Source organism: Columba livia, chromosome 1, assembly GCF_036013475.1.
Source record: "Columba livia isolate bColLiv1 breed racing homer chromosome 1, bColLiv1.pat.W.v2, whole genome shotgun sequence".
Classification (NCBI taxonomy): domain Eukaryota; kingdom Metazoa; phylum Chordata; class Aves; order Columbiformes; family Columbidae; genus Columba; species Columba livia.
In genome coordinates this window covers 207,267,613-207,295,420 of record NC_088602.1, presented here as the reverse complement: position 1 = coordinate 207,295,420, position 27,808 = coordinate 207,267,613, and the positions used below count along the sequence as shown (strand labels likewise).

General features: G+C 44.2%; 1 protein-coding gene across 3 annotated transcripts in view; it reads right to left on the bottom strand.

The window, feature by feature from the left end:
- The window catches only part of SFMBT2 (Scm like with four mbt domains 2), a 128,024-nt gene that overhangs the window by 96,710 nt on the left and 3,506 nt on the right, over nt 1-27,808 (bottom strand). For 2 of the 3 annotated variants that reach the window (XM_065049296.1, XM_065049295.1), the window contains exons 2-4: nt 15,315-15,484; nt 7,535-7,629; nt 4,000-4,240 (exon numbers count right to left, since the gene is read on the bottom strand). In XM_065049296.1, coding sequence (XP_064905368.1) covers nt 4,000-4,240; nt 7,535-7,629; nt 15,315-15,420 — 442 coding nt within the window. In that variant the 5' untranslated portion in view covers nt 15,421-15,484. Of the gene's footprint in view, nt 1-3,999; nt 4,241-7,534; nt 7,630-15,314; nt 15,485-27,808 lie in introns of those variants that run through there. The other variant, XM_065049297.1, reaches the window with a different exon arrangement.

Below are 27,808 nucleotides of genomic sequence, written 5' to 3'. Positions count from 1 at the left end.
TCAGACAGTAGTTACCCACAGGTCTACACCACAGCTAATATGCAATAAAATACAAATTTCTGTCCCAGGACGTGACTTTAGAGCTGATCAGTGCCAATGCTACAGACCATAAGGACAGCTTCACACTTGCTTCAGCTAGTTCATGAATAAACATCCAACTCATTCAAATGAGTTCTATATTAACTCATTTAAATAATTTTCATTTTGCTTTGAATGGTAAACAGATCTATTCTGCCAGCATAGTGTTGAGTTTGCAATTCAAATTACACACCGATTTGTAATGAGAAAAATATAATTAATGGCAAAGCTTGAAGTAACTACAATTTTATTCCTTTGATTTCCTGCAGGAAAGGAGGGAGCGGAGGGTGAAACTCACCAACACACATGCACTTACACCGTTCTTTCATAAGCCAATACATTATATTGCAAACTCAACTATTTGGCTTGAGCAGTCCTATTCTAGTGCGTAGCACCATAATGTCATGGGAGTACGTAACATGACTTGACATTATACTCACAGGCACCGTGATGCAATACTAACGTCACCCAATTAATAATCATGTAACACTGTAAATTAAATTACTTTCTTCTATTGGGATCATAAACAATAACTATTTGGCAGCTGCCCCTTGAAAGCTCTGTGTCTGCTGAACATTAAATCAAGCTCTATTGATTAGCTACACTGAACCACCCAATTTTTTTGCATTTCTCTCCCATCTAATGAAATTCTTCATCCTATCATTCTGTGCCATTCTTGTCTGGCATTACACTTACAAGACAAGCGTCGATCAGTGTGATATGATTCGTAAGCAGAAACAGAGCATTGTCTCAGTGCTGGTATTCTGCCCATTAAACAAGTCTTTCTTGGCCTATCTGCTTTTTAACCAAAGCCTTCAAATCCTGACGACAGATAACTGGCTCTGGCCACGCTGTTTGCACGTAACCAAGATGTGCAGAATCAGGCCCTTAGAAAATGGGTTCGTGCAATTTGGAGCTGGCTTTTCATTTCTTCCAAAGGTTTGACAACAAAATAGTGTGCAATGCTAAAACGGCAAGAAACCTCCACGGAGTTCCTACACCCATGAGTAAAGGCTCAGGGAGTTGCAGGTGTTCAGTCTGGAGAAGAGAAGCTCTGGGGAGACCTCATTATGGCCCTTCTGTACTTAAATGGGGCCAATAAGAAAGATGGGGACAGACTTTTTAGCAGGGCATGTTACGACAGGACAAGATGGTTTTAAGCTAAAAAAGGGGAGATTCAGGCTGGATATGAGGAAGAAAATTTTTACACTGAGGGTGGTGAGAGCCTGGCCCAGGTTGGCCAGTGAGGTGGTGGATGAACCATCCCTGGAGACATCCCAGGCCAGGCTGGACAGGGCTCTGAGCAACCTGAGCTGGTGAAGATGTCCCTGCTCATGGCACGGGTGGCACTGGATGAGCTTTGAAGGTCCCTTCAACCCAAACTATTCTATGATTCATACTGAAGATCACTTTCTGTACAACCAATGTAAAGTCTGATCTTGCAGCCTTCACAAGCTAAAACTCTCAGCACTGCAATTAAATTTGACTCCTTCACTGATCAGCAAAGCAATTAAGCATAGGATAAACTCCAGATATCTGTGTACAGTAAGTCTAGCGTCCACAAGATACTTTTTAAAGCTGGTCAGAGCTCAGTTCTTGCTATAGAAGACAAAGGGCACTCTTGAAAATGCAGCTTCTACCCTGTGGGGTCCCAATGGGAACTATGAGAAAACCCACCTCCGACCACAGGCTGAACCCTGTGGGCAAACACCCAGAGGAGCTCTGCAATTTATGAGCACGCTTAGGACCTCTCTCTTTTCCAGGTGAGAAAAGTCCTGAAAAGTCAAATCCTCCTGGGCATTTTAGATGCCTCATTTCAAAATACAGCTCAAGCTCTTAAATGCTTAAATATATTTTCAAATTACAACCTACACATTTAGTTTATTCTTTCTGAAAACTACATTAAAACATATTCAGCAGAGTTTATTCACTGAGAATCATAGAATCATAGAAAGACCTGAGTTGGAGGGGACCCAGAAGGATCATCGAGTCCAACTCTTGTCCCTGCATATGACAACCCCACAGTTCAGTAGATATGTTTTGGGACTGGCTACTCAAAACTCTGAGAAACTAACTGCAGCTAGAAATGAATACTCTGGAAAATCTGGCTCTCAAATTCCTTCTTTATAAACCTGAATTTTTGCCCTTTGTTTATGAAATGTCACAGATAATCAGTTCACCTCAAAATGAATTATTTCCTCAGTGAAGAAGAGAGCAAACTGTCAAAACCAAACCAGAACTTTCTTTAGTTATATAACCTAAATGCGCAGACCTTTTACAAATGGATGAACAGCTTTCATTGAAGGATGTGAGCTTTGGCTCCTTAGAAGGACTTAAACCATGAGAGTGGTGAAAAAAAACCAAACAAACCAAAACCAAACAAAAATTAAATTAAATTAAATTAAATTTTTAAAAAAGGCAGTTGATCAAATTTAACACCCTGGTGTATAGTTATATCACTCAGCAAAAGAAAAAAGGAGGTACGATGCACTGCACTGCAAGACAATTCAGACAAAGTCGCCATAACCTAAAGAGCAGATTCCAACATTTCCATGAAAAGCACTTGCCTCCAGTTATAAGACAATCGTTATTTTCTATTACAATGGTTGATAAGATCTCTTACCCCTTGACCCTGGCATTTTGAGACTTCATTTACAGCACTGTACACCTTACTGGTAATATTGATTATAATCCACGTAGTAAAATGTAGTTTAAGAGACCAATAAAATAAAATACTTAACCCCTCTCACATCAGCTTGATTTACTAGTGTTAAAGCAACACACTTCTTACACATATTTGTCTTCAAGACAACTTTTTTATTTTAAGCAAACAATCCTGTTTATTCAAAATACACAGACCAGAACAAAAAGATAAGCTTAGCTCAGAGTTTGGCTTATGCAGGGCAGGAATATCAGTTCTGACTCAAAGACCCTGTCTACAGTTCACTGGGAAATAAGGCAACACCTGCACCAGGAGAAATCACACATGGCACACACTGGCACATATACATTTATCAATGGTCAGATGTAACAGCAAGTAGAAGAATAACTTCAGCAGCAGAATCCTTAAATGAGACTTTTCTTAAATGCGTGCACAAGCTGGAGGCTAAATGTTCATCTCTTCTTCCCTTCATTCAGAATAAATAGGACATAAGGCAGGAAGGCACATAAGTAAGAGCGACAATCACAGCTCTGCTTGGAGCTACGTAGTGGTAAGGATACACAGCTGTTCTGTTGTTGTTTACAGCCAAAAAAAACCCCACAAATAAACAAAAGAAAACAACCCCACACATTTTTCTTACACACTGACGATCAAATTGTATTAACAACCTGTTCCACATGGGCAACTCCGTAACCTACCGCTCTTGCATTTAGCTTTTATGCACCTAAAAGCTGATAATCAGTACATGCCCTAACCTATAATGACAAAGTTTTCTTGCCTTTAATCACATGTATCTACCATCAGAGTCAAAAGCTGCAAGAATCTGGCAATGGAAGGTTTTAAACTTTCAGGGCAAAACACTTGAGTGCACAGCCAACTTCCAAGTTTGGTTACACCCAAGCTGATATTGCTTATTTCAGTTTGTTCTCACTCTGAATTTCATCCTTCCTTCCTACAAGAATAGGACAATTTTCTCCCCTAACTGAAAATCACAGCTTTACAATTTAGCAGTACGCTTCCTTGTTAAGACAGCTTCCTATAGAAGTGCCTTCTGTTGTTACCAACTAGGGCAAAAACATATTTTCTAGAGGCTGACTGGCAAACTGAATCACCCATTGACCCGTGGGGACCTGACCCTGACTGCACCACCCAACACCACCTGATGATCTGGAGCACCCATTCCAGATCAACTGGGAGTCTGGAGATGAACCACCAGCCCAACACTAGAGCATGACCTTAACAAAACACACACAACTCACCATCTGGAGGCATCAGGACCTTGTTATTCTGCGTACACCAGCCAACGGGGTGAAGATCTGCTGTCATCACGTCACACCAGAAATCTGCCCTCCGGTCGTCTCCATAGCCACAGTAACGAAGCAGTAAGAGCTGTCCACACGTTGTAATGATCGTAGCCACCCAATATGTGTCCGGATTGCTCTTGTTGGCCACTTCTAATTTCATCCCTGGTTGGAAACTGCTTTGAAGGCTGATTTCAACCTTACAAAATGAGAAAGGCATGGTGTTACCTTTTCTTCTTTGCAGGGAGACCCCCCCACACCTCCCCAGAGGAGCAAGATAATGCTGCCCCTAATTGCAGCTCTAGGATAGGACATGACAGTGCTCCCTAATCCAACTACCTTCTTCACAATCTGTCTGGAGAGGACCATTCCTACCTCACTCTATCATGCAAGGTCCTGTATGCTCTACAGAAGCCCTCCAGCAGCAGTAACCTCAGCTGCACCACATCTGAGAGAGGTTTAGTACCCATCTTAGCATCATAAATCTCACTAATGTCTGGGAAAAGGCACTACAACTCAAGTGAAGTTGCATTTCCCACTGCACAGCTCCATCACGTAAATCACAGGACACATGCAAGGTAGAAAGGCAGGTACTAAGTACCTCTAAAAGTTAAGCCCGACCACAATTATTAGTCATATAACAACAGTGAAGCACCTCTTGAGGCCTGACAAGCACCAAAGGCTGAACGCTGTACCAAGCAGACCAAGGAGAGCATATACACGAAATCCAAACCCAGCAGCTCAAGCCTCGAGCACCCCAGTAAATAAAGTATAATGATCCATTGCTGAAAGAAGCAAAATGGTCTGAGTCACCGTCTTGCCATCTCATGAAGATGTCACATCTGTCTATCGCACCAGTGACAGGTCACATGTAACTTGCCTTCTCAGGACACTGGAGATGCCAGTGATGCTCTTCTAGGACATGGCAAGGACTGTTGCTAAACACTAGGGCCTGCTGTGGGCACATCATATGGTGTCTTCCAAGGGCCAGTGGGATGTCTCTAGCCGCTGTTGATGAAGAAGAGGTGGATGCCAGTCCACTGGTTCAGCTGCCAAGCTTGTCTTCAGAAGACCATTCAAAACTTAGGCTGTACTTCCTATGAGATGCTTAAGGATGGGTTCTTACAGGTTTCTTAGTACCTTATCTCCTACTGAAACCAGAGAGATTGCAAAGCCTGATTTAAGCCTTCCTATGATTAACTTCTTATTTAAACGGCAGGTTAAAAATACTCTTTTACTCACAAAGATTAATACAATATGGTCTATTTGGCCAACCTGAGGACTGCACAGACTTGGGGCTGCCAGGTTTGAGAGAAAACACTCTTCTGGTGTGTCAGCAGCAGTCCCTCACTCATCCCACTCCAGGGCATGACACAATCAGTATCAATGCCCGGAGCCACAGAATACTTGAGGTTGGAAAAGACCTTTGGAGATCGTCTAAGACTGAAGATCTGTGACATTTACTACTTAGTCATAAGATAGGGTCTTAGCCCTTGTGATGCTAAGGTCCTCATAAATAACCCAGGATACATGTTCACTCGTAGTTTTTTTCCTCACACTCACCACAAGTAAAGATCAAAGTGGTATTCTAGTGGATCAAAGTGGTATTCTAGTGGCAAGGGACTCGTGACTGAAAATCACATGAAGAGTGGAATCAGACAGATAACATTATCTTCTCCGACGGCTTTCAGATTCCTGGCCAATCCAGGGCTTTTTGAGGATCAAAAAGCATAGTCACTAAAGACCGCTCCCAGCACTAACTTGTGTCACATCAGTAGTCCCAGGATTGAGGGTCTGTGAGACACCACAGTCAGCAGGATCAGCAGGATGAGGTGGGCATCTCCACACACCTAAAGGCATCCTTCAGGGCTTCATAAAGCACAACACTTTCACTTGTATTTCAGTTCAGGCCTGGAGCAGAAACCTGGGACAAGATGTTCTCTGCAGAGAGCTGCTGGATCAAGGATACACTCTACAGTAAGTATTGCCCTGTAATTCTCCAGTATAGAGAATTATGGTCCTTCATCCTGCAATACTCCACTGCTGTTAAAATGAAAGCAAAATAGGGAATGAAGGATTTTATTATTTTTTTTTAATGCAGATGGAAGAGAGGGTTTTCATCACTGCAGCTCCTCACCCCTTCAAAACAAGCCAAGAAATCACCTGGAGACAGTGGTAGTTTATTGGCTTGACAGCAGGCATGCAAATAAAGACTTGAAGTAGCAACAGATTCTTCAAGAACCTTTCTCACGGCAGCAACTACACTGTTCCCAAAGGACATCTTTGCCAGCAAACAGACTTGACGTAGAGCAACCCAGAGCACCACAGCTAAAACCCCTCTCTTCATGACAAAGATGTCCACATCCTCCAGAGCATGCAGACCAGCCAAGTGAAGCTGGGAGAAGAGCCGGCACAGCTGATTAGCAGAACAGGCTCCTTGCTACATCTGATGGGGCAGGTAGGAGGATGAGCAGCACTATCCTCATGGAACTTGCAGCTCAGGATGGAGAACCAGCATGACTTGTCACGGCTTGACACAGATGAAGGCGTCATCACATCTCCCCATTAGGCCCCAACATCTCTGACAACACCGTCTTGTGGCTGAATGTCAAAAGATGTCCTGGAAAAATCTACTGATGTGGTCACATGTGCACGCCCTTGACTGTGATGAAGAACTCACACATCAACTACATTTCTGTCCCATGTCCTATGTGACATCACACACATGTAGCTGAATAGAAGAGGTTAAACAGCTGGCGGTGGATGGAGAAGCTGGTCCCAAACAACAGTATCATTGACTGTGATGGACTCTACTTGGAGACAGAGTCCTTTCTTCATGCGATGCTCTGATCTTCATCGGTCAAGATTTCAGACGCTTTGCATGCTACTTTTGCTAACATGGACCAGAGCCACAGACCATGCTGTCACTACCATGGCTGCCTATATGAGCCACACTCATTCTGCAAGGGTATTACCCACCCAAATACTTGGTTCTCATGCTCCTGAGACAAGATCTCCAGGCTGGAGGCTGAGAGATGGCTTCCTATGGGCCCTGCTAGTCAGTAAATCATGCATTAAGAGGACAGCTTTGGAGAAATGAGGCACTCTGTGAGATGAATCTCTACAGGTTTGGATGGACAGCAATGAATAGCGAAGAAAAAACAGATGAAGAGGAAAAAAAAAAAACAACAACCATGAGTGCATTATAAGCAAAAGGTGAGAAACAGAAACCCTCAAAAACGGAAAATGTGAACCCAAGGCAGAGGACAAGGCAGTAGCATAGACAGTGCTCTGAGCTACAACTGTAGATGATGCAAATTAACAGAGTTCACCTAACACCAGATCAGGGGTCATTCCTAAGCAGGGTGCAGCATGTACAGAGAGATGTTTTCTCCCCAAAACGATCAGGCCCCATGTCAGTTCTCCAGGGACCCCCTGAAAACCAGAAGAGGGAATGTGTGCAATGCCCACAAGGCTCAGACGAAGCACGTACGTGTTTGAAGGAGGTGTGGGGAGCAGCGCTGGCTCCTGTTTCCTCCAGGAACTCATCCCAGTTGAAGTCTGCGTCCTCAAAGCTGGAGCCCTCATCTATTCCAAAAAAAAAAAAAAAAAAGACAGAAAGAAAAGCAGCCTAAAACACAGCCAAAGAAGGCAAAAGTTGTGTCAAAGAGTTCAGGGTGAGAATAGCAACCAGTATAAACATCAACACAATGGAAAACAGACAGCTTGTTTTAAAGATCTGTGCTTATCTGTTTTGAGCAACTCTTACTATGTTTTCAGCAGGCTTTGGGAATTTAACAGTCAATATTTTGAGACCAGAAATGATTCTGCTTTCATGGCAGTGGAGGAACAAACCCGTCACACAGCAACAGGCACTTGTGGTCTTTTATTTTGCATTTGATGACTCTCTTGCTGCAAGGGAGGTGGCTGCCTGTGCACTATCACAAGGCCTCGCTCATGCCCCAAAAGTGGGTCACCCAGCACTGTTAATCACCACAGTGTCCTAGTGGTAATATCAGAAGTTCCTTCTGTTGGCTCAGCAGTGTGTAGAACAAAAACCCCAACACTTCAGGATGAGAAACCCCATTTTCAATCCTGCCACCCTTCCCCTCCTTCCTCAGCATCCCTTCACCTAGAAATCTCAGCCGAGGTCCTCACATCCCTCTCCTCCCCCAAAACTACTGCTGCTTTCCCCCCAAATCCCTCAGCACCCCTCACCAGACCATTGTTGCCTTCTTGCTCCCTGCACTTGTTCTTGCCCCATTTCAGATTTGGGTCTCTGCATCCCGCCTACCCCATGTACATCACTCCCCCACACAATCCTTCCCCACTTTTGGCATTACTACGCTTTCTTTTATTCAGTTTCGTTGGTTTTGTTTTATAACCATGCTGACTTGAGTGGAGCTGAGGCCTCAAACCATCGCTGAAACACACACAGCAATAATTAAAAATAAATCTTCTTTTACTTACAGAAAATCAGCCAAATCTGATTGTTTTCATTCTGTTCCCAAGTAATCTTGCAAACCCAGTTTCATCCCCAGAGCAAAAATATTTACAGTCTAGCAACGAGCTCTTCGCAATAAGCATTTATCAGGCAAACTCTGCAAGACCCTTACCTGCCCAAACATTTATCAGCATGGGCATGATGTAATTAAAGTGACTCATGACAAACTGAATTAAGAAAGCTCCCCAGACAATTTTATGAAGAAAAAGGCAGGGTTAATTTATTGCAATTATTGCTACAGGTCTCCGGTTTTCAGGATCAGAAAATTATGTTGTGCAATGGGAATCTTTCATCATTAAAAGGGGAAGACATTGGTTTTATTTGCTGCCTATAGGGTCAGACACATGTAGGTGAGGGCAAAAAAGTGGAGAAGAAGAGGGTTTTTGAGACAGAGCTGGTGGAGGGTAAAGATCTGTCTGGAAGTTCAAAGTGGAACACGGAGCTGTCAACACTGTTCATGGTTCCTTGCACTAAACTCAAATAACCTGCTCAAATATGAAGGTGTAAATCAACATTTACTCCTGCGATACAGTGGCTACCAGATGACTTTTTAACTCAGCAAGACAAGAAATAACCCAGCCCTATGATTACCACCTGAAAATAGACAAATTCAATGTAGAATAAGGGATGGGCTTTGTTTTGTTTCTTGCAATCACTGCAAAAACCTCCAGGCACAAAGGCTGGCTCTACTTGAGATATTTGACCCACAACGAGGGGTTTGTTCATTCTTGACTGAAGATAAGCCACAGCTTAACCACAAGGTAGGAGCTTAGTGCAAAAATTGCTAAGTGTGTTTCACTCATCTGTATCATCCACACAGGCAACTTAGAAGATGAGGGAAATTTTTCAGCCTTAATGTCTGCAACCCTGTGGAGCTGACGTTTCAGAGAAGAGCCAGGTCCAGAGATTTCAAAGGCTGTAACTCAAAAATAAAGTATGTTAGGTTGTGATTAGATGAGCAGACATGGTTATCCATCCCAGGTTTAAAATTACTCCAATGCTTAAGTAACTTTTTAGCCTGAGCACAACCAATCCTTGTCCCACTAAAAGTCAGAAGCACCTGACACAAAAAGCTAAAAGTGCATCCCTTCTGCCTGCTTGCACCCTCCTTCTGCATCCACCTGTGCTTGTGGTTTTGGGACAGGCTGCTCAACAACCCCAGGACATCTTCACCTTGGGACATCTGACATGGACAGGACATTTTCATGTCAGCCCTGGGCCCTCTTCTGCTCAGATACATTTCAGGGCATGAGGTATTTCCCTCAGACCACACTGCTCTCTGTATATTTTCAGTTTTTACTCCTGATTTCAGCTTTAACCTGGCTGGGTGAGTCCAGGCAAGTTGTCTCCTTTTCTCCAGCCTTCCTCAGTAGTCTTATGGGAAACAGTCATTCCACAGATCAGCAGAAGCAGAGAATTTGGGCCGTTAAGAATACAACCTCCAGCCTTTGCAGGGAGAAATGTTCTATACTGGGCACTGGGGAGGCCAAACCTCGAATCCTGGGGTCAGTTTTGGGCCCCTCACAACAAGAAAGCCCTTGAGGTGCTGGAGCGAGTTGAGAGAAGGGAACGGAGCTGGTGAGGGGCTGGAGCACAAGTGTGATGGGAGCGGCTGAGGGACCTGGGGGTTCAGCTGGAGAACAGGAGCTGAGGGAAGACCTTCTGATCTCTGAACTGCCTGAAAGGAGCTTGGAGCATGGAGGGGGTTGGTCTCTTCTACCAAGTAACAAGTGATACGAGAGGAAACAGCCTCATGTTGTGGCAGGGGAGGTTTACATTGGATATTAGGAAAAATTTCTTATGGGAAAGGGTTCTCAAGCATTGGAACAGGCTGCCCAGGGCAGTGGTGGAGTCACCATCCCTGGAGGGGTTTAAAAGATGTGATGAGGTTCTTAGGAACATGGTTTAGTGTCAGTGTTTGGGTTAACAGTTGGACTCAATGATCTTGAGTGTCTTTTCCAACCAAAACGATTCTGTGATTCTATAACAGCACATTAATTAAGTTAGCATTACAGATGCTAATTATGGATGCAACAAGTCCTCCTGTTCTTCATAATCTTGTTACCCGTGACCTACTTGGCCAAATGCTGACAGAGACACTCACTGGCCCCACTGTTCCCAAAGCCCCACCAGCAGACTGATCCACATGCAGCCCAGCAAAACTCAAAACAGCACCTGTTTAAAAAGAAATCACCCAGATCTCTCCTTTCTAAACCCAAACAGACAGGCCTTAAGACCCCAGAAGGCAGAGGCATGAGAGTTGCAGACTTCTCTTCAGTTCCTTTGCCCCTGACACATCACAGGTCTGACTCCTTTACTGTGTTTTATCTGCAGACTTTATCAGGAAATTACTTTTACAAGGTCTGTAAAAATGAGCACTCATTTATCACGGTATCAGTGTTTTATTTTGCTTCGTTTTATCACAAAGGATTTTGAAGGGACTGTAAGTTTCCAAAATGTTTTTCATGGACTTTGTTGATTTCTAGAAATCTGGCATCCAGAGCAGAGTCAGCACGGCCCAGGGATGATACCAGCCCAAGGGAACCAACCCCATCCATGCATGTAAATGGGGCTGTACACAAATCTCCTCATCCATCAAAAAAGCCCTACTGTTGAGGATGACACCTCTTGATGATCTCTCTCAATTGACTGGAGATTCCCCGTTTAAAATGCAGATAGAGAAATGCAAAGTCTCTCTTAATATACGATAACAAAGGTTGTGTCCACTTGAGAAGCGGTTATCACAAAGCTGCTCCTCAAGTCACATCTCCAAGAGAAAAGCCCTGGCTCCGCTGGAGAGCTGCAAAACCCCAGGTGCCAAAATTTCACTGAGCGCCATGTGAGATGATGAATTTGGCATTAGGTGTGTTTTACTTATCAGCTCCCTTTCCATTTATTGGCACTTAGGCCCAGTGCTCTTTCTTAATGAAAGAGTCAAGGCTGGCCAGCCTGCAATATGGTGATGTATAAACAAACCCAGGATGGCAAATAAAATCAACAAGTCATTAACTGTGAGCCTCTCAATGGCTTTAAAGTGCTTGTGCATTGACACTATAAAATTGCAACTGTTTTAGCTGTTAACAGCCCCCCAGGACACTTGGCTATGGGAAATAAAGGGGATAAAATACCTAAAACCTGTAGCTCTGGAAACAGATTTTTCCCAGACTCACTGAAAGGGAACATATTTGTGGAAAATTGCTCAGCTGTCCTATAATGCCATATAGCGTCATGACTTTTTGACTGAACAGAAAACTGTAATGCTTTAGCAGTTGACACACCAAGCAAGCCTATGGGTGGAATCTGTTCAAACACAAACCTCTGGTATGGCATTGGGAAGGTCACCCAGATCCACAGAAATGTAGGCACTGCAAGCCAGTTCCTCCCATTCCAAAAACAATGTCTATGGTTGGAACAACTGAATCTCATCCTAGAGGCTCCTAGCTCTCTCCCATAGATATAAATGGATCAATGGTGACTAGGATCAGGCTGCAGGTGTCCACTCTGGAAATATCTGAATTAGAGGGCATGAATCGACAGAGGGTTTTGCATCACATGAGCAACAAGAATTGAGATGTTCCCCTCTGCTCCAGCCAGGATTTGCTTTCTTCATCCTCAGTGGGGAGAAACAGGCAGCTCCAGATGGCAACTCAACCCAAAGGCGACTCAGTACCTTGGTTAAAATGGCATGACCTGCTTCCTGCATCTGTATCTTTTCCTTCACTGGTGATACAGGCACCATCAGATGACCAGGTTTTATAAGGTGCTTTAAGACACTACAGCTACAGATTCAGATGTTTAACTCTAGATGACAACCAATGGTAGGATAAGGGGCAATGGGTTCAAACTGGAACACAAGAGGTTCCACTTAAACCTGAGAAGAAACTTCTTTTCAGTGAGGGTGACAGACACTGGCCCAGGCTGCCCAGAGGGGTTGTGGAGTCTCCTTCTCTGCAGACATTCAAACCCGCCTGGACACCTTCCTGTGTAACCTCATCTGGGTGTTCCTGCTCCGGCGGGGGGATTGGACTGGATGAGCTTTCGAGGTCCCTTCCAATCCCTAACATTCTGTGATTCTGTGTGACCCTCACTGGTAACCTCTATGAGTCACACTATAGAAGGAAGGCTCTTTCATGTCTATGGGAGAATCCAGGTTAATATTTATGTTCTTACAAAAGGTAACAACAAGAGTGTCCTGCTTTCTTTAGGTAGGATGAATCTAGGTTTCTCATCACAACCCCTCCACACCTGCACATCCTCCCCTTCACACAGAGACAGTGCACTTTTCCTGTATGCTTTTCCTCCTCCCGCGTGTCTAGAGACATTCATTAGATGAGGGCAACCATCTGTGATCCCCACCAGGTAAGTTCCTATCATCTAACTATTTCTGGTTCAGGGGTTCCCTTGAGACAAACATTGTTTCTAAGCAGTTAGTACACTGCATATCTCTTCCATGAACATGTCCACTTTCCATTTGAAGCCATTTGAAACAACCAGAACTGCTGTAAATAGAATGGAAAAAAAAACAAAATTTTGGCTGGGCTAACAACCCCACAACACAGGAAAGTTTCCGCCTGTGTCCCAACTAACACGCAGAGCTCAAGAGCCCAGTTGAACCTATAAGCATCACAGTAAGAAGAAATGGACTACCCCATGTTTCAAGCACGTCTTCACTGCAATACAGGTAGTCTGAATTACATACAAGACATCCCTGTCATTTTTCCTTACCTGTGCTGACATCTTGAAACCCACCTGCATTTCCATCTCAATTGCACAAGCATAATGCAGTTGATTGCTACGAGCTGCCCGGGTGATCACTGGGAACCTGCAGGTCAAGTATCCCACTTCTGTTTATTATTTTCATGGTAAAATTTGCAGAAGATGGCTGCATTGCACAAGGGGCTGTGGAGGACAGCTCACCTTCACCTTCACAGCCCACGGTCACCTCAAGAACCACAGCTTGTCATAGAGTCATACAATAGTGTGGGTTGGAAGGGACCTTCACAGCTCATCCAGTGCCACCCCTGCCATGAGCAGGGACATCTTCACCAGCTCAGGTTGCTCAGAGTCCCAACCAGCCTGGCCTGGGGTGTCTCCAGGGGTGGTTCATCCACCACCCCTCTGGCCAACCTGGGACAGTGTTTCACCACCCTCACTGTAAAAAATTTCTTCCTCCTTTCTAGCCTGGATCTCCCCTCTTCTAGTTTAAAACCATCACCCCTTGTCCTGTTGTAACAGGTCCTGCTAAAACGTCTGTCCCCATCTTTCTTATAGGCCCCTTTTAAGTACTTTATAGTTTAACAGGCACGGTATCCCATTGCTGTGAGTCTCTGCCCCAGTCCCCCAACTTATTAGTGAGCATGGCAATGATTCAAAGACCAGCCACAGCTTTCCAATGGGTGGTGTGCAGGGACACAGGAAAATCACCGAGTCACTACAAGAAGTAAAGAAACCCAAGGCTTGGTGGCCGAATTTCTGAGGTGCTGAGGAAAAACCAGTAAAAATTAAATGAAAACCACAGCTTTTCAAAGGACTTCAGCACAGCACTGACCAATAAAGCACAAAGAATATCACTGGAGAAAAAAGATGCAAAATACACTGAAGGCGAAGTATTAAGAGTTTTAAAGCTGTCACCCAAACAATGCTACAGTTATGTTTGAGGAGTGATGAATCAGTGATTCACCACTGCTGAGGGCACCTATTTCCATGGAAGTAGACTCAAGGCACCCCTTCAGGAGGCCCACCTGCAAGCACAGAATTTAATCTGCCATTTACAACTTTGGACCCTTTTGTCAAGAATAGCTCTTACAGAAATGCGAGTTCTGGTAAAGCATTCAAGTATCTGAGCACAAACACAAGTACTATAATGCAAAACCAAACCCTTTTGTACAGATTGACTGATAGCTCAGTGTAGCTCTCCACAAATTCATGAGTTGAGCTCTCCCACGCAAACATAGAGCAAGGATGAAGTTACAAGTTATAGCTGAGCCCAATTAACAACGCAGTGCTCTTGGTCACTTCTCTTCCTCCAGCCAGTTCAACTCACAAAGCCAGCAGAAATTACTGACCTTTGTTTTCTGTATTAGCTTTCTGCTGGGTTAGAGAGTTGACTGACTCAGCCCAGGGTGTGATGGGTAGCAGAGGTGGTGCAAGAGAAGAGATGGTATAAAGAGAGGTCTTCCATTTTGGCATCACAAAGGAGGTAAAATGGGTCTAGCCCTAATGTGCAACTTCACCGTAAGATACAGTCTCCTCCTGTTAAGGCTAAACATGACAAGTTAAAGCGCCTAATTCCAGAAGAAATCACCAAAAGCTAGCATTTATTTTTCTGTATCTACCATGATGAGGGCCAAATTTAGTGCAGTGAATCTTCACCTCTAAGTGCCCATCCAAGAGCATTACAGAGCATCCAGTCAAACCCACGAGCAGAAGGACAACATGCGACCAGCTCTCAGTTGGCTGGTCTAGTGTTTGTGAAGCCCCCTCACATGAAGCACTCAAAAAAATTCCATAGGAATGTTCTGGGAGAGGGTTTCCATTGCTTTTTAGTTAAATTTGGAATAGATGTAGAAGATATCCAGAAGAAGAAAAGCTCAAATTTCCCAACTCATTGACCAGGGGACAGTCTAATGCGTAAGACCCAAAAAAGGCCATCAAGCTGTACAACCATTCCCAATGCTCCTCTGGCAACACAGATGTTCCCACCCCTACCAGCGACCAGCTGGAGGGCTGTACCAGTGAAAACCACCCACGGCAGTGATAGAGAGCTCACCTGAATCAAACTGCTCCATGTCACCATTGGCTGGGCTCTGACCTTTCTCTGGGGACAGATGCTGGGTCTCTTGCATGGTGGTGATGAAAGACGCCCTCGTCTCCATGGTTCAGAGGAAGAGTCTTTGCCCTCCTAATTCATCCTGCAGCAGCAAGCACCTAGAGGACAAGCTAAAGGAGAAAGAAAAAAAACGAGTGATTTTTTTCTACCCACACCAACTCATTCCCTCAGCCTTTTCTAACAGTTTTCAAATTATCCCGTGTCAATTATAACCCTTTGATCCTGCTCTCTCCTCCAAGGTGAAGCTAGTGTTGCATGAGGAACCACAACAAAGAACATCCCCCCTTAGCAGTAATTACATGAAAGCAGCAGTAACAACAATAACAACATACAAGATAATGAGGTAATAAACTAAACCCACAGTATTCAACACAAAGGATTCACATCTCAAAGCTCAGTCCTTCTCCCTGTATCACCAACAGAGAGGGAAGGACCAGCCCATAAGGTGGTACAAGCTATTCCGTGAAACGCCAACTCAACCACCCTCCAGCGAGTCCAGCTCTTGGCATCCAACTTTTTGATGGCTAACACTTTGTGACTTATATCTCACTCCATAAATATTCAAGCTTCCCAAAGGGGATATATTTGTGACAACGAAACAGAGGAAACACTGAAGGAAGAATACTTGATATAGATGAGAATAACTCTAGAAAATAAAAGTTTAGCATGCAAAATGCAGATAACCCAACAAAATAGCATGGGTTGCAACTATTTTTCTAATGAAGACTGACCTAAGATAACTGCACCAGTCAGCACCATGCAGGGTAGCAAATATTAACTCAGGTGTAGATTATGTCATGTTGGGTTATGTTGCCAGAGGCGATCCTTCTAGAAGGAGTGAGCACAGTAAATACAAAGTGGAATAAAAACACGCGGAGATGAAAAATGATATGAGAAAGGGAATACAGACTGACTAGACCCTGAATCAGACACCAGGCTAAATGAGAACTATATTTCTAGCTACAGTAAGCCACCAAGACAAGCAATGCCCAGAGATACACTCTTAGGAGTAGATTAAAAAGAACTCCAAAGTGAGCTTTTCAGTAAAGCTCTTTGAGTTGGTGATGAATTATGAGGTGTCAAAGGAGGACTGAAAAAGAGAAACCAAGAGCTCGGGTTATGGGCACAGAGGGAACAAGCTATTCTCACAATATACGCTAAAGCAAAGACACATAGTAGGGGAGGTGTGTGTCCAGAATATATGATGTGCAGGACTGGCACTGCCTATTAGTGAGTGAATCCCACTTGCATGACAGAGACGACTATTCCAGCAGCATCGGCACCAAATGCCCTGCAAGAAGCGTGAGTAAAAGCAGGAAAAAAGTTTTACTGTCAGAGGCCAGGCTAAGCAGGAGGTAACAAGACTGTAAAAATATTATGAGGTTTTTTCAACTTTTACTACTCGGGAAGCATATTCAGGATGACTAGATATGACAGTTATAAAATAGAAAGAGGGAAACTGCTCTGTCCTTGCACAGATTTTAAGGCTGTTCCAATGAAAACAGCAAGGAAGAAATGAACATGTGCGAGCGGTTACAGGAGAGACTGAAAAAGATGAGGAGCATGTCAAGTGTAAGTGGAATATCCATTAACTGAACCATGGTGGGACTGTTTGCTGGAGTGATAACAACAGCATCACAGCAACTGCAATTAAACCATGCTAAAACCGTGGGTGTTTCACAAATCATCACTGGTAAAAGCAAATTACCAAGGCCAGTGATACAACGGAGACTGTAAACCAATTCAGTGCAATATGCTTTTCGCTCTCTTTGCAAAGTGCTTAGTACACTTGAAGCATTCCATAAATAACAATCATTTCCCCACTGCAATGGCCACTACAGCACTTCATCTTTATTCTTTTTTGTCATGAGCCTTGCTAATGAATTAATGTGTATTATATACTATGAGTATTTTGAGTGCCACTAACCTCAGAACATATCTCTCATTCATCCCCAGTGTATATTAAGTTTCAATTAACTACAAAACTAGAAGCAATCAGTCTACTGAAAGTCAAAAAAAAAAAACCCACTTCTCCTTTGGTAGTGAAAACTTGTGTAAATATCATTAATAATAAATTGGTTAAGTATCAGGATCTTACATGAAGATCGTTAAATGTGAGAGGAGGGGAGGTTTTAGCAGAAGTTAAACCTCGGGTGGATTCAGCTGTTTTCATTTTTGCCTAGAACATGACAATGTTGGAAGGTAATCTTGATCTATTTTTAAAAAAATTCAAAAATCAGATAGAAACTGAGAAATCAATTTAAACACAACAAATAATCATCTTAAACAGAACTCAGGGGTAACAATATAAACACCAAGAAGAAAGATAAGTTATTTGGTAGTGTAGTTAAATCTTGTGATGCTCCTGAGATGCTGATAAGACAAAGTTATGAACTGATAAAAAGCTGAACGTGTCCAATCAGACAACAACAGTATCTGCTGTTTCTTACACAATCAAGCCCCAAATCTGCTACCAGGCCCATGAGAACACCCCATCCCCTGGATCAAAGAATTTCTCGTCAGAAATAGAAAATGGATGGAAAAACCACCTAAGGCGTTCACAACATGGCTGGGATCCATCCTCAGTGGCCACGTCTGGGCTGGGCTTGACCCCACTTCGATTTGAAGGGGGCAATGCAGTCTCTCCTAGCCAGATTCAACAATGTCATCAACATTTTTGTTTAACAGAATCACAGAATTCATCAAATCATTTTGGTTGGAAAAGATCTTTAAGATCATTGAATCCAACACCGCCAAGTCCACCTCTAAACCATGTCCCTAAGAACCTCATCTGCCTGTCTTTTAAACACCTCCAGGGATGGCAACTGAGGTTTGTTTAACTTTATTTTAATGTATTTTTTGCTTGAGCTGTGGACAACTTACTGTTTTTGAAATGTCATCCCAAGAAAACTGGATCTGTCAGAGGCTATAGCTTATCTTCTTATTTTAGGAATAAATGACCTCCTATCATAAAATGTAAACTAGTTAAGTATTTTCCTAATACTATGTGACAACAAGACAAAACTCCAATGCAAACATAAGCTTCAAGATAGCTCTGAGTCTTGGTGTTGGTATAACTAACTAGTAAAGAAAGCTGACATACGGTATTATTCATTTCTTATTAATTGCTGCTAATTAACACTTCAAACAGAGTCCCCAGCCCTACTGTTAACAGTACTATGCCGACTGGCCTGCAATCATCAACGTTAAACCAGCAACACACACCACTGTACTCGGATTTCTCTGACAATCTGAAGAAACGTGTGTCCACGGGAAACCAAATGAAGGACCACAAGGCACGTTACCAGCCTGTAAACTAAGGGATGGGAAAAAGCAGCAAGAGAGGCTCAAGGTGACACTACACTAGGCAGGAACACAAAGAAATAATATTATGAAATGCATTTGAAAGAGCAGGGAGGGGGAAAATTCCCTGTCTGCAGATCCCTTGTTCATTCTTTCTGCACAGTGGTGGTTCAAACCCATCCCATTCTTCCCCCACACAGCTCCCACTCCCCTGGTATTTAATTCAGATCCAGACTCTTAATTCACAAGCAGAAAAAGCCAGCCAATATTAAAAAAATTAAAAAACCTCTTTTATTTCCTTCTTCCCACGGCTGTCAGTCTCAGCCACACCATTATCTCAAACATGCTGCCTTGTCATCTCTATCAATATTGGCTCTTTGTGTAAGTGCTGGCATTGGCTTCCTCGCACCATTTTACATTTCTCGTCTACTGTTGACTCCATCCTGGTTTTTTCTTCCTTTGGAGTAAGTCCCCTTTGTAAGTAAGTCCTTTGGAGAGGACTCCTACCCACACACAAAAATCCAGCACCATAGGGATCTCCCTTATTGTTATTCCTGAAAAACTTACTTTCTCCCTCCAATGCATGCTTAGTTAATTGGGATTGACATTAAAAAGACAAGATGCGGGAAGAGAGGATGCAAAAATTTTCCTACATCCTTGAAAGCTCCTGTCTGGATAGTGCATCAGTTGTGCCATTGTACCACTGAGTCCTGAATGGTGGAGAAGGAGAAATCCCCCTGCGTTTCCAATGATCTGGCCCCTGCCTCCAACATTTAGTAACACTAATCAATCGAGATGGTCCCACCTCTCAATAAGGAGCCACTTGATGAGTACAGCAGGGCTGCCAGCATGACCCCTTGTCCTTGGTGAAGAGCCCCTACCAAGGACGTGGTTGATGGGAAGGTGGGCCCATGGGCAGTTCCAGGGCTCACTGCGGTTATGTGATAAGTTATGTTGGGATATCAGGACTCTGCATTTATTTTTTCCGCCAAGTTGGACAGAAGCTGAGTAGGGGTGGCCCAGCAGACCTTTGTGGTGAATGGATCTGCTAGTTTCACCCAGCCTCCCCAATGCCAGGAGCAACCACATGCGATTTCACGTAGTCTTTACCATCTTCAAGCTTTTTGCAGGACCATGAGTGAAAAAGCCCCTGCAAAGCGATCAGTGAAACTATTTTGAAAAAACGGGACCGGATCCACCAGCCTGAACAATTAGGAAATTGCAGTAAATGGTGCTGAGGCTCTCAGGAAGCAGGACTGGACCATGCTGGGGAATAACCTAATGAAATTTAACAAGGGAAAGTGTAGAGTCCTGCATCTGGGCAGGAACAACCCCAGGTTCCAGTATAGGTTGGGAAATTACATATTAGAGAGCAGTGTAGGGGAAAGGGACCTGGGGGTCCTGGTGGACAACAGGATGACCATGAGCCAGCACTGGGCCCTTGTGGCCAGGAAGGCCAATGGCATCCAGGGGTGTATTAGAAGGGGGGTGGTTAGTAGATCGAGAGAGGTTCTCCTTCCCATCTACTCTGCCCTGGTGAGACCACACCTGGAATATTGTGTCCAGTTCTGGGCCCCTCAGTTCAAAAAGGACAGGGAACTGCTGAAGAGGGTCCAGCGTAGGGCAATGAAGATGATTAAGGGAGTGGAGCACCTCCCTTATGAAGAAAGGCTGAGGGAGCTGGGGCTCTTTAGTTTGGAGAAGAGGAGACTAAGGGGGGATCTTATTAATGTTTATAAATATATAAAGGGTGAGTGCCATGAGGATGGAGCCAGGCTCTTCTTGGTGGCAAACAATGATAGGACAAGGGGTAATGGAATCAAGCTGGAACACAAGAGGTTCCACTTAAATTTAAGAAAAAACTTCTTCTCAGTGAGGTTGACAGAGCACTGACCAGGCTGCCCAGGGATGTTGTGGAGTCTCCTTCTCTGGAGACATTCAAAACCCGCCTGGACATGTTCCTGTGTGACCTCACCTAGGCGTTCCTGCTCCAGCAGGGGGATTGGACTGGATGATCTTTTGAGGTCCCTTCCAATCCCAAACATACTGTGATACTGTGATACTGTGATGCTGAGACCTGCCCTGCCTCAACCTGATCCCAGAGGTGAGATGGTCATTCCAGTTGTCTCCTCTTCCATCCTACTTCCAGAACGTGACTTTTTTTTATGTCCCTGCTAACATCCCCCATCTGGCCAAATGGCTTTACATGAGGTAAAACAGAGGCACCTAGGCCTGAGCAGATAGAGCAAAAGCCTAGATGGGACACAGATGATACCAGACCAGGTCCTGACTCCATTGTTGACTTCACCTCGGGGTTTTCCAGCACAGCAAATCCCCATGGAACAGCACTACAAGAAACAATGCCCACCAAACATACCCACCTCAGGTGGGATTTGCGTCACCTAGCTAACCTAGAGAAAGCACTTCCAAGGACGATTTTCGTGGTCTAAGTCAGACACCTGAAATTCAGATGAGATGAATGACCCTCAGGGAGTGCCTGGGCTTGCACAACACCTGTTAAGATTTCAGACATCCAAATTTGCCAGTAAACAAACTGAAGAAGTGAGATGCTCAGATGCTGTATGTTACTGGCCTGGTACGTGAAGCAGGGTGAAGGGGGATTCAGACCTGTGGAACTAGAGCCAGGATGCATGAATTGGCCACCACAAGACTGAATCATGCTCTCCTCAGGTGACCCACCAAGGCACCTTATCACCCATGGGACACAATATGAGACCAGGCATCATCTAAGAGTCAAGGCAAAAAGCACCAACTTGATATCCTGCCCACCCTCAAGCATTCTTCTCCATGGCATCTCCTTTCTCTTTTGGGACTCCAACCTTCATCAGGAGGGCCTGACCCAATGTTGTGCTCTTTCAGCCTCTGTTTGCCTCCACTGGCGTAGCCTGGAGATACTCACGTCCCAATGGATCCCAGTAAACACTGAGATCAGTCTTCCCAACAGCCACATTGCAAATCATAACACACAACCTCTGATTTTTACAGCTCAAAGCAAGTCAACAGTGGTGCTGAGTCTCAAAGTCCATCCTTTGCTTTAAGCAATTAAGGTAACCTTTGCCAATGCTCAGAGACCACCTCCAAGAGCATGCAGACAATGTAAAGCAATAAATGTAGTCTCCAGCTCCCCAAAAAAGCTACTTCCTGGGCAATGCTGCAAATCAACTCATTGCATTTAACACGAGGATGCACGGGATGGCTAGATGGAAGTCTGCTCCCCTAGACAGAGGTCCCTAAACAAAACAATATTTCACGCAGGATTGCTGGTGGCAGTCTGCCACAATATTTACACCCCCTGAGCATCTGCACAATGCAAACGGAGGCTCATTTGGAAGGGCTATTGAACACATCAACAAACAATTTCACCTCCTAGAGAAAGAGCCTGTCTCTCTTTGCAGAAAAAGTACCAGTTGGAAACTTTTTAAGGATCACTTCTTCCAAATTCCAGTCCTTTTTTATTATTATTTATTGGAGAGCTTCCCTCACCAAATGTTTTCACTTATATCAAGTCACAATTTCTTTTATATTGAACACCCCTGCAGGATTTCATTAGGAGCAAATTACTGCTTTGCACAGGGCTGTGTTGGTTCAGATGTACTCCGGGGTGGAAGAAACAAATCCCGTCTAATCCAGAGAACTAGGAGTCTTCAAAATATTCAAAGATATATTCCACTAGGCTAGGCTGGATGGGGCTTTGAGCAACCCGTTCTAGTGGAAGGTGTCCCTGCCCCACAGCAAGGGGGTTGGAAATAGATGATCTTTAAGGCCACTTCCAACCCAAACCATTCTATGATTCTATGATGTAAAAACCAGCTGAATGGGGAAAGAGTATAATCTCTTTTCCATGTTCTCAGTGGATCAAAGAGGAAGGCTTGGATTTAAACTGAAGGAGGGGATATTTTATTTGGGCATGAGAAGAAATCGCTCATGATGCATCTGGTGAAGAAGTGGGAAAGACTGTGGGAAGGGCACAGAGCCTTGCTTTTTGGAGGGGTTAAGAAGCTGATCTGTCCAGAACAGATCTTGGCACAGTTAATCCTGCCCTGGGTTAAGAGATGGTCTATACAAGCCACGGAGGTCGCTTCCAGCCCTCCTGCTCCAGCTACTCTATAGGGCTTATCTTTCTGCTCTTGAAGTCAAGCATCAGTTTCATCTGTGCAGCAGCACATAATGTAAATGACTAAGCCTGGAGGGAAAACTTGCAAAAATGGGAAACTAGGGAACAAGCAGAGAAAGGAATTTCTGGATGGTCTGGTCCACCCCTAAGGGGAAGAAAGACAGGAACCAAACTCCTCTGAAGACACATGATGGATAAGGGTTTATGTGAGATGGTGACAGCTCTTTGTAACGCAGCAGGTCCTTGCTCTGCTCTCTTCTTGCACTGGTACCGAATGCCTCATGCTTTTTACACCGACAGAGACAGACCTGCTGCACAAGGCAATTTTTCTCATCCTCCCTACCTGGCACACCCCAGAGTCCAGGATACACACAGAGATAAACAGCAGTAAAATAAGATAACAGAAAGTAAAATGCACCTAATTACAGAAAGTAACTTGTTTGCAGTGAAAATCCCTGCAGAGTTAGGGAAGAAAAAAAATGAGAGATGACAGGCAGGCACACAGATGTCTGACTGAGGTACACATCCCACTCTTTGCTGCCCTATGTCTAAATACAACCTGAGGATCTAGAGTTGGACTTAAAGCAAAAAGCTGCCAAAAACTTCACCAAGGACTAGATCAAAACTCTAAAATTAAAAATACTTTTTCATTAAATTTCCCTTCTATACAGCAATGCAATAAGGCATTGCTGCCACACCTGTACCCCGCCATCACCCCTTCTAACCCTCCATGTCCCCACCGTGAGCATCCCATGCAGCACATGTGCATGGCGCAATCCTGTCCTCCATTCCCACATCACCTGGCTGGGAAAACCTCCCAGATTCAGATGCCAACAGCAGAATCCAGCCCAAAACCACCCTCTGGTGCTGCCACAGATTGCCAGGCCAGGCGAGCGGGTGCCTCTCCCTTGCCCTGTGCTTGTGTTACTGATGCTCATCCAAGTAGCTGTAAAATCCCTGCCTGTCACAGCACGGATGTTTTACATCCTCTGTGCACAGATATAAATGTCAGCATAAGGTGCCAAGCCGGGGAGAGGGAGGTCAACAGGTACTAAACTGTCTCGGTTCCAGCTGTTCTGTCACTTCCTAGGTGGCTGTCACCTTCTCCATGATTCAACAGGCTATTTCCATGATGTAGCTCTGCATTGGCAAAGCACTTCTACCTCTGCTAAGGATCGAATGTACAACAACCACTTTGGGAATATGGCATGTTTAAGATTAGGCATCTTCTAAAGCTCTCAGATGAATCCTCCTATAAGGACAGGTTGAGAGAGTTAGGGTGTTCAGCCTGGAGAAGAAAAGCTCCGGGGAGACTTTACTGCAGCCTTTCTGTACTTAAAAGAGGCTGATAAGAAAGATGCGGCCTTTTGTGATAGGACAAGGGGTGATGGTTTTAAACTAAAGGAGGGGAGATTCAGGCCAGACATGAGGAAGACATTTTTGACACTGAGGGTGGTGAGAGCCTGGCCCAGGTTGGCCAGAGAGGCGGTGGATGAACCATCCCTGGAGACATCCCAGGCCAGGCTGGACGGGGCTCTGAGCAACCTGAGCTGGTGAAGATGTCCCTGCTCATAGCTGGGGGGGCACCAGATGAGCTTTGAAGGTCCCTTCAACCCAAACTATTCTGTGATTCTATTAATATGATCAAGGGCATGAAGAATGAATCAATATCCCCAGTGCTCTCTACAATAGACCAAAAAACGTGCAGGTTTGCACAGTGGCAACATCAACCATCTGCAATGCCTTGCCTTCTCCCACCTCCATGCTTGAAACAGAGCTGATATGAGGAAGCCTTAGATGGGTAACACGAACATGCACGGCTACGTATCATCCCTAAACATCTCATGTGATGCTCTTCATCTCCAAACACCAGCCATGTGAATCAAAAAAAAATCAGTCAGGCCCCCTGAATGGGACCAAGTAGCCAAGTGATAGAAGTCACAGAATCACAGAATCACAGAATGTCAGGGATTGGAAAGGACCTCGAAAGCTCATCCACTCCAGTCCCCCCATGGAGGAGGAACACCCAGATGAGGTTACACAGGAAGGTGTCCAGGGGGGTTGGAATGTCTGCAGAGAAGGAGACTCCACAACCCCCTGGGCAGCCTGGGCCAGGCTCTGCCACCCTCACTGAGAAGAAGTTTCTTCTTAAATTTAAGTGGAACCTTTTGTGTTCCAGTTTGCACCCATTACCCCTTGTCCTATCACTGGCTGTCACCGAGAAGAGCCTGGCTCCATGCTCCTGACACTCACCCTTTATATATCTGCAAACATTAATGAGGTCGCCCAGCCGGAAACACAAAACACTGTTTTCACAGACTTAATTTAGGGCCCAATTCAGAAGTCCCTCATCAGCCAAAACTCCCATCTCCTGGGACAATCAGTTCTGCCTTCTATGTTGCGGCGTTTTGCTGTAGTCGGAGCTGTTTTCCAAAAAAAAACACGCAACATGCAGACCAGAATCCAGGAAACATCTGCCATCTGATACCAACACTTTTTAGGAAAAAAATGACATTTTAGGTCTTGGCACTGTTTGCTTCATTTAAGCAGCACAGTTGATCAGCATTTGGGCTTAGTCCTACATACATTTACATCCCTCTCAGCACTTTACATCCAGAAGCAGCTTCACCGACTGGCAGGATATGCCAAAAAAAAAGATATCCACCCCTCACAGCCACCTCCTGCCACCCCTTGGTACATCATCAGAAAGAGGAGGACCCTTCGCTTCACCAAGGGCACATGAGGGCATCCAGGAGACCCCTGCCAAGGTCCATCCAGAAGCAAATTCCACAAGACATCTGAACCCAGAGTCCTGCAAGTCACATTCACGGTGTTAATTCCACCCCGTTTCTCTAAGACAAGACAAATTGGAATCCCTTTCGTTCCACAAGTGGCCTCTAAGAGGTGCCATGGTGCACATGTAAGCTGCTCCAGGACATCCGGGTTTTAATGTTCCACCACCACTTATACAACAGTACATTGTGAAGCCTGGTCCTACACCTGCACTGAGCTTCCCCCCTAGACCCTGCTCAAAATATCATTCAAGAAACAGTTAAATATTATACCTTTGTGTTCTTTCTTTAAAGGGATAATTTTAATGCATCCAGGAAAGCTATTGCTTTCCACCCAAAAGTCTCTGCAAGGGACTTACGACTCCTTAGACTTTAAGGATCCTCAGCCCATGGTCATCTTGCCTGATCTCCTATGTGGCAAGGGCAAACAATAATGTCACCTCCCGGATTTTAGTGGAGGGAATCTGTCTTCCTGGCTAAGCAACTAAACACAAAACCTCCCAATAACTTACATTCAAACTGGGTCTCAGGACTTTACCCAGGAAAATAGGACTCCCTTTGCACAAGCCAGCCCAGAGATGTTAAAAGTATTAATCATGAAAGAAATTGTGGCTGATAGTAAAAATAGCAAGGATTCTACACATGCCTTTTTTTAAGCCTCACAGCTACTCAGAAATGATCTCTCAGTCAGCTGTCAAAACCTGCTTGTGTTTTGTTTTGTTTTGTTTCTATTTCTTTATTATTAATATTTCATTTTAGACCAAATGCTTCTGATTCATAAAAATAGAATAACTGTGAGAACACTTTCCAAACCAGGCCTCTCAAGAATGCTTTGTTTAGGTCTTGCAAAAGGCCAATGCCAAAATAAACTTTTTCAGGAGTTTTTTAAATGCCAGTGACAGAGTCTTTAATCCTATTTCTCTATTTCCCTGTTTTGAAACTCAACCATTTTTAATCACTGTAGGAATCACACCTGAGATACAGAAAAAGCAAAGAGAAATCTTCTGGCAGAAAACCCATAAGATGGATTTGACTGGTTTCATCAGAGATGACTATTGTGCAAAGATCAACAGTTTCAAATTGTGAGATTTAAATATTGACAAGGCACCATCAGCCACTCTAATCCTAAAAAAACTTGCTCTTGAAGACCGGCACATTACAGTGACAGAACCAAGTCAGTATTTGCAAACAGCATCACTATTAACATTCATTTTCAGCACTAAGGACCCTGCTGCACCAGCTAATATACTCTGTATGTGTCAATGAGAAAGGACCTCTGATACCTCTATCACCTTCAGGTCACCTAAAATGTGATCCCGCTGGTCACCACATTAATTTTCTCTGTGCATCTCCAGAAGCTTTGGCTCCTCTGCTTCAAGTTTTGGCTGCTTATCCCAGGTTTTGGGGCTTTCCACAACTCTTCGACATTGTCATGTGGACATAGTCAGGGACCAGCCACCTCCTTCAACCACCACCACCCTTAAACCCCCCCAAAGCTGCTTTCCACACCTCCCTTTACCCCACACCAACCTGAATTTAGCAAAAGGTCCTTAAAGAACCAAGACAGCACCTTCGCTATCCTGCCCTGTCCTTCAGCAAGGAAATGTCACGTCCCCTCACTGATGCTGTCATTATATCATCCCAGCAACCCCATGGCTGCAAACAGGCCAGAAACAGTGACCCAAAATACTTCTACATATTTAACAGGCCAGCAGCACAAGCCCAGGGTGTGGGGAAAAGCAACCCTAGTTTAAAGAGTTGACAGTCACAGCGTTTATTCTGTTTCTAGTAACACTACCATAAAGTTTTCATAAATGCTACATTAAAACATCAACTTTCTGTCCAGCCAGTCAATTATCGCTCATAATCACAGCTATATACTTTCTCCCACAGATGTTCTTACATCTGTGTGAAACACTCCACCTCTGCAACATCCTTATGACATCTGTTGGATATCTGTAAATGTTTTCTCAATATATAACTGAAATTATACTGTCTTGCTTATAATGCATGTACTGCCCCGTGCACCCCCTTAAATAATTAAAAAGGTATTTCCTTGTTGTTTACAATGTACTAGTCGCTGATAGCTCTTTGCCATATCTATTTAAACAGCTTTTAGGTTTTCACTTAGTAACAGATTACACCAAACCTCCATCTTATCACAGGAGTTATTAGGACCTAATCCTTTATAAGCACTAAAGTTA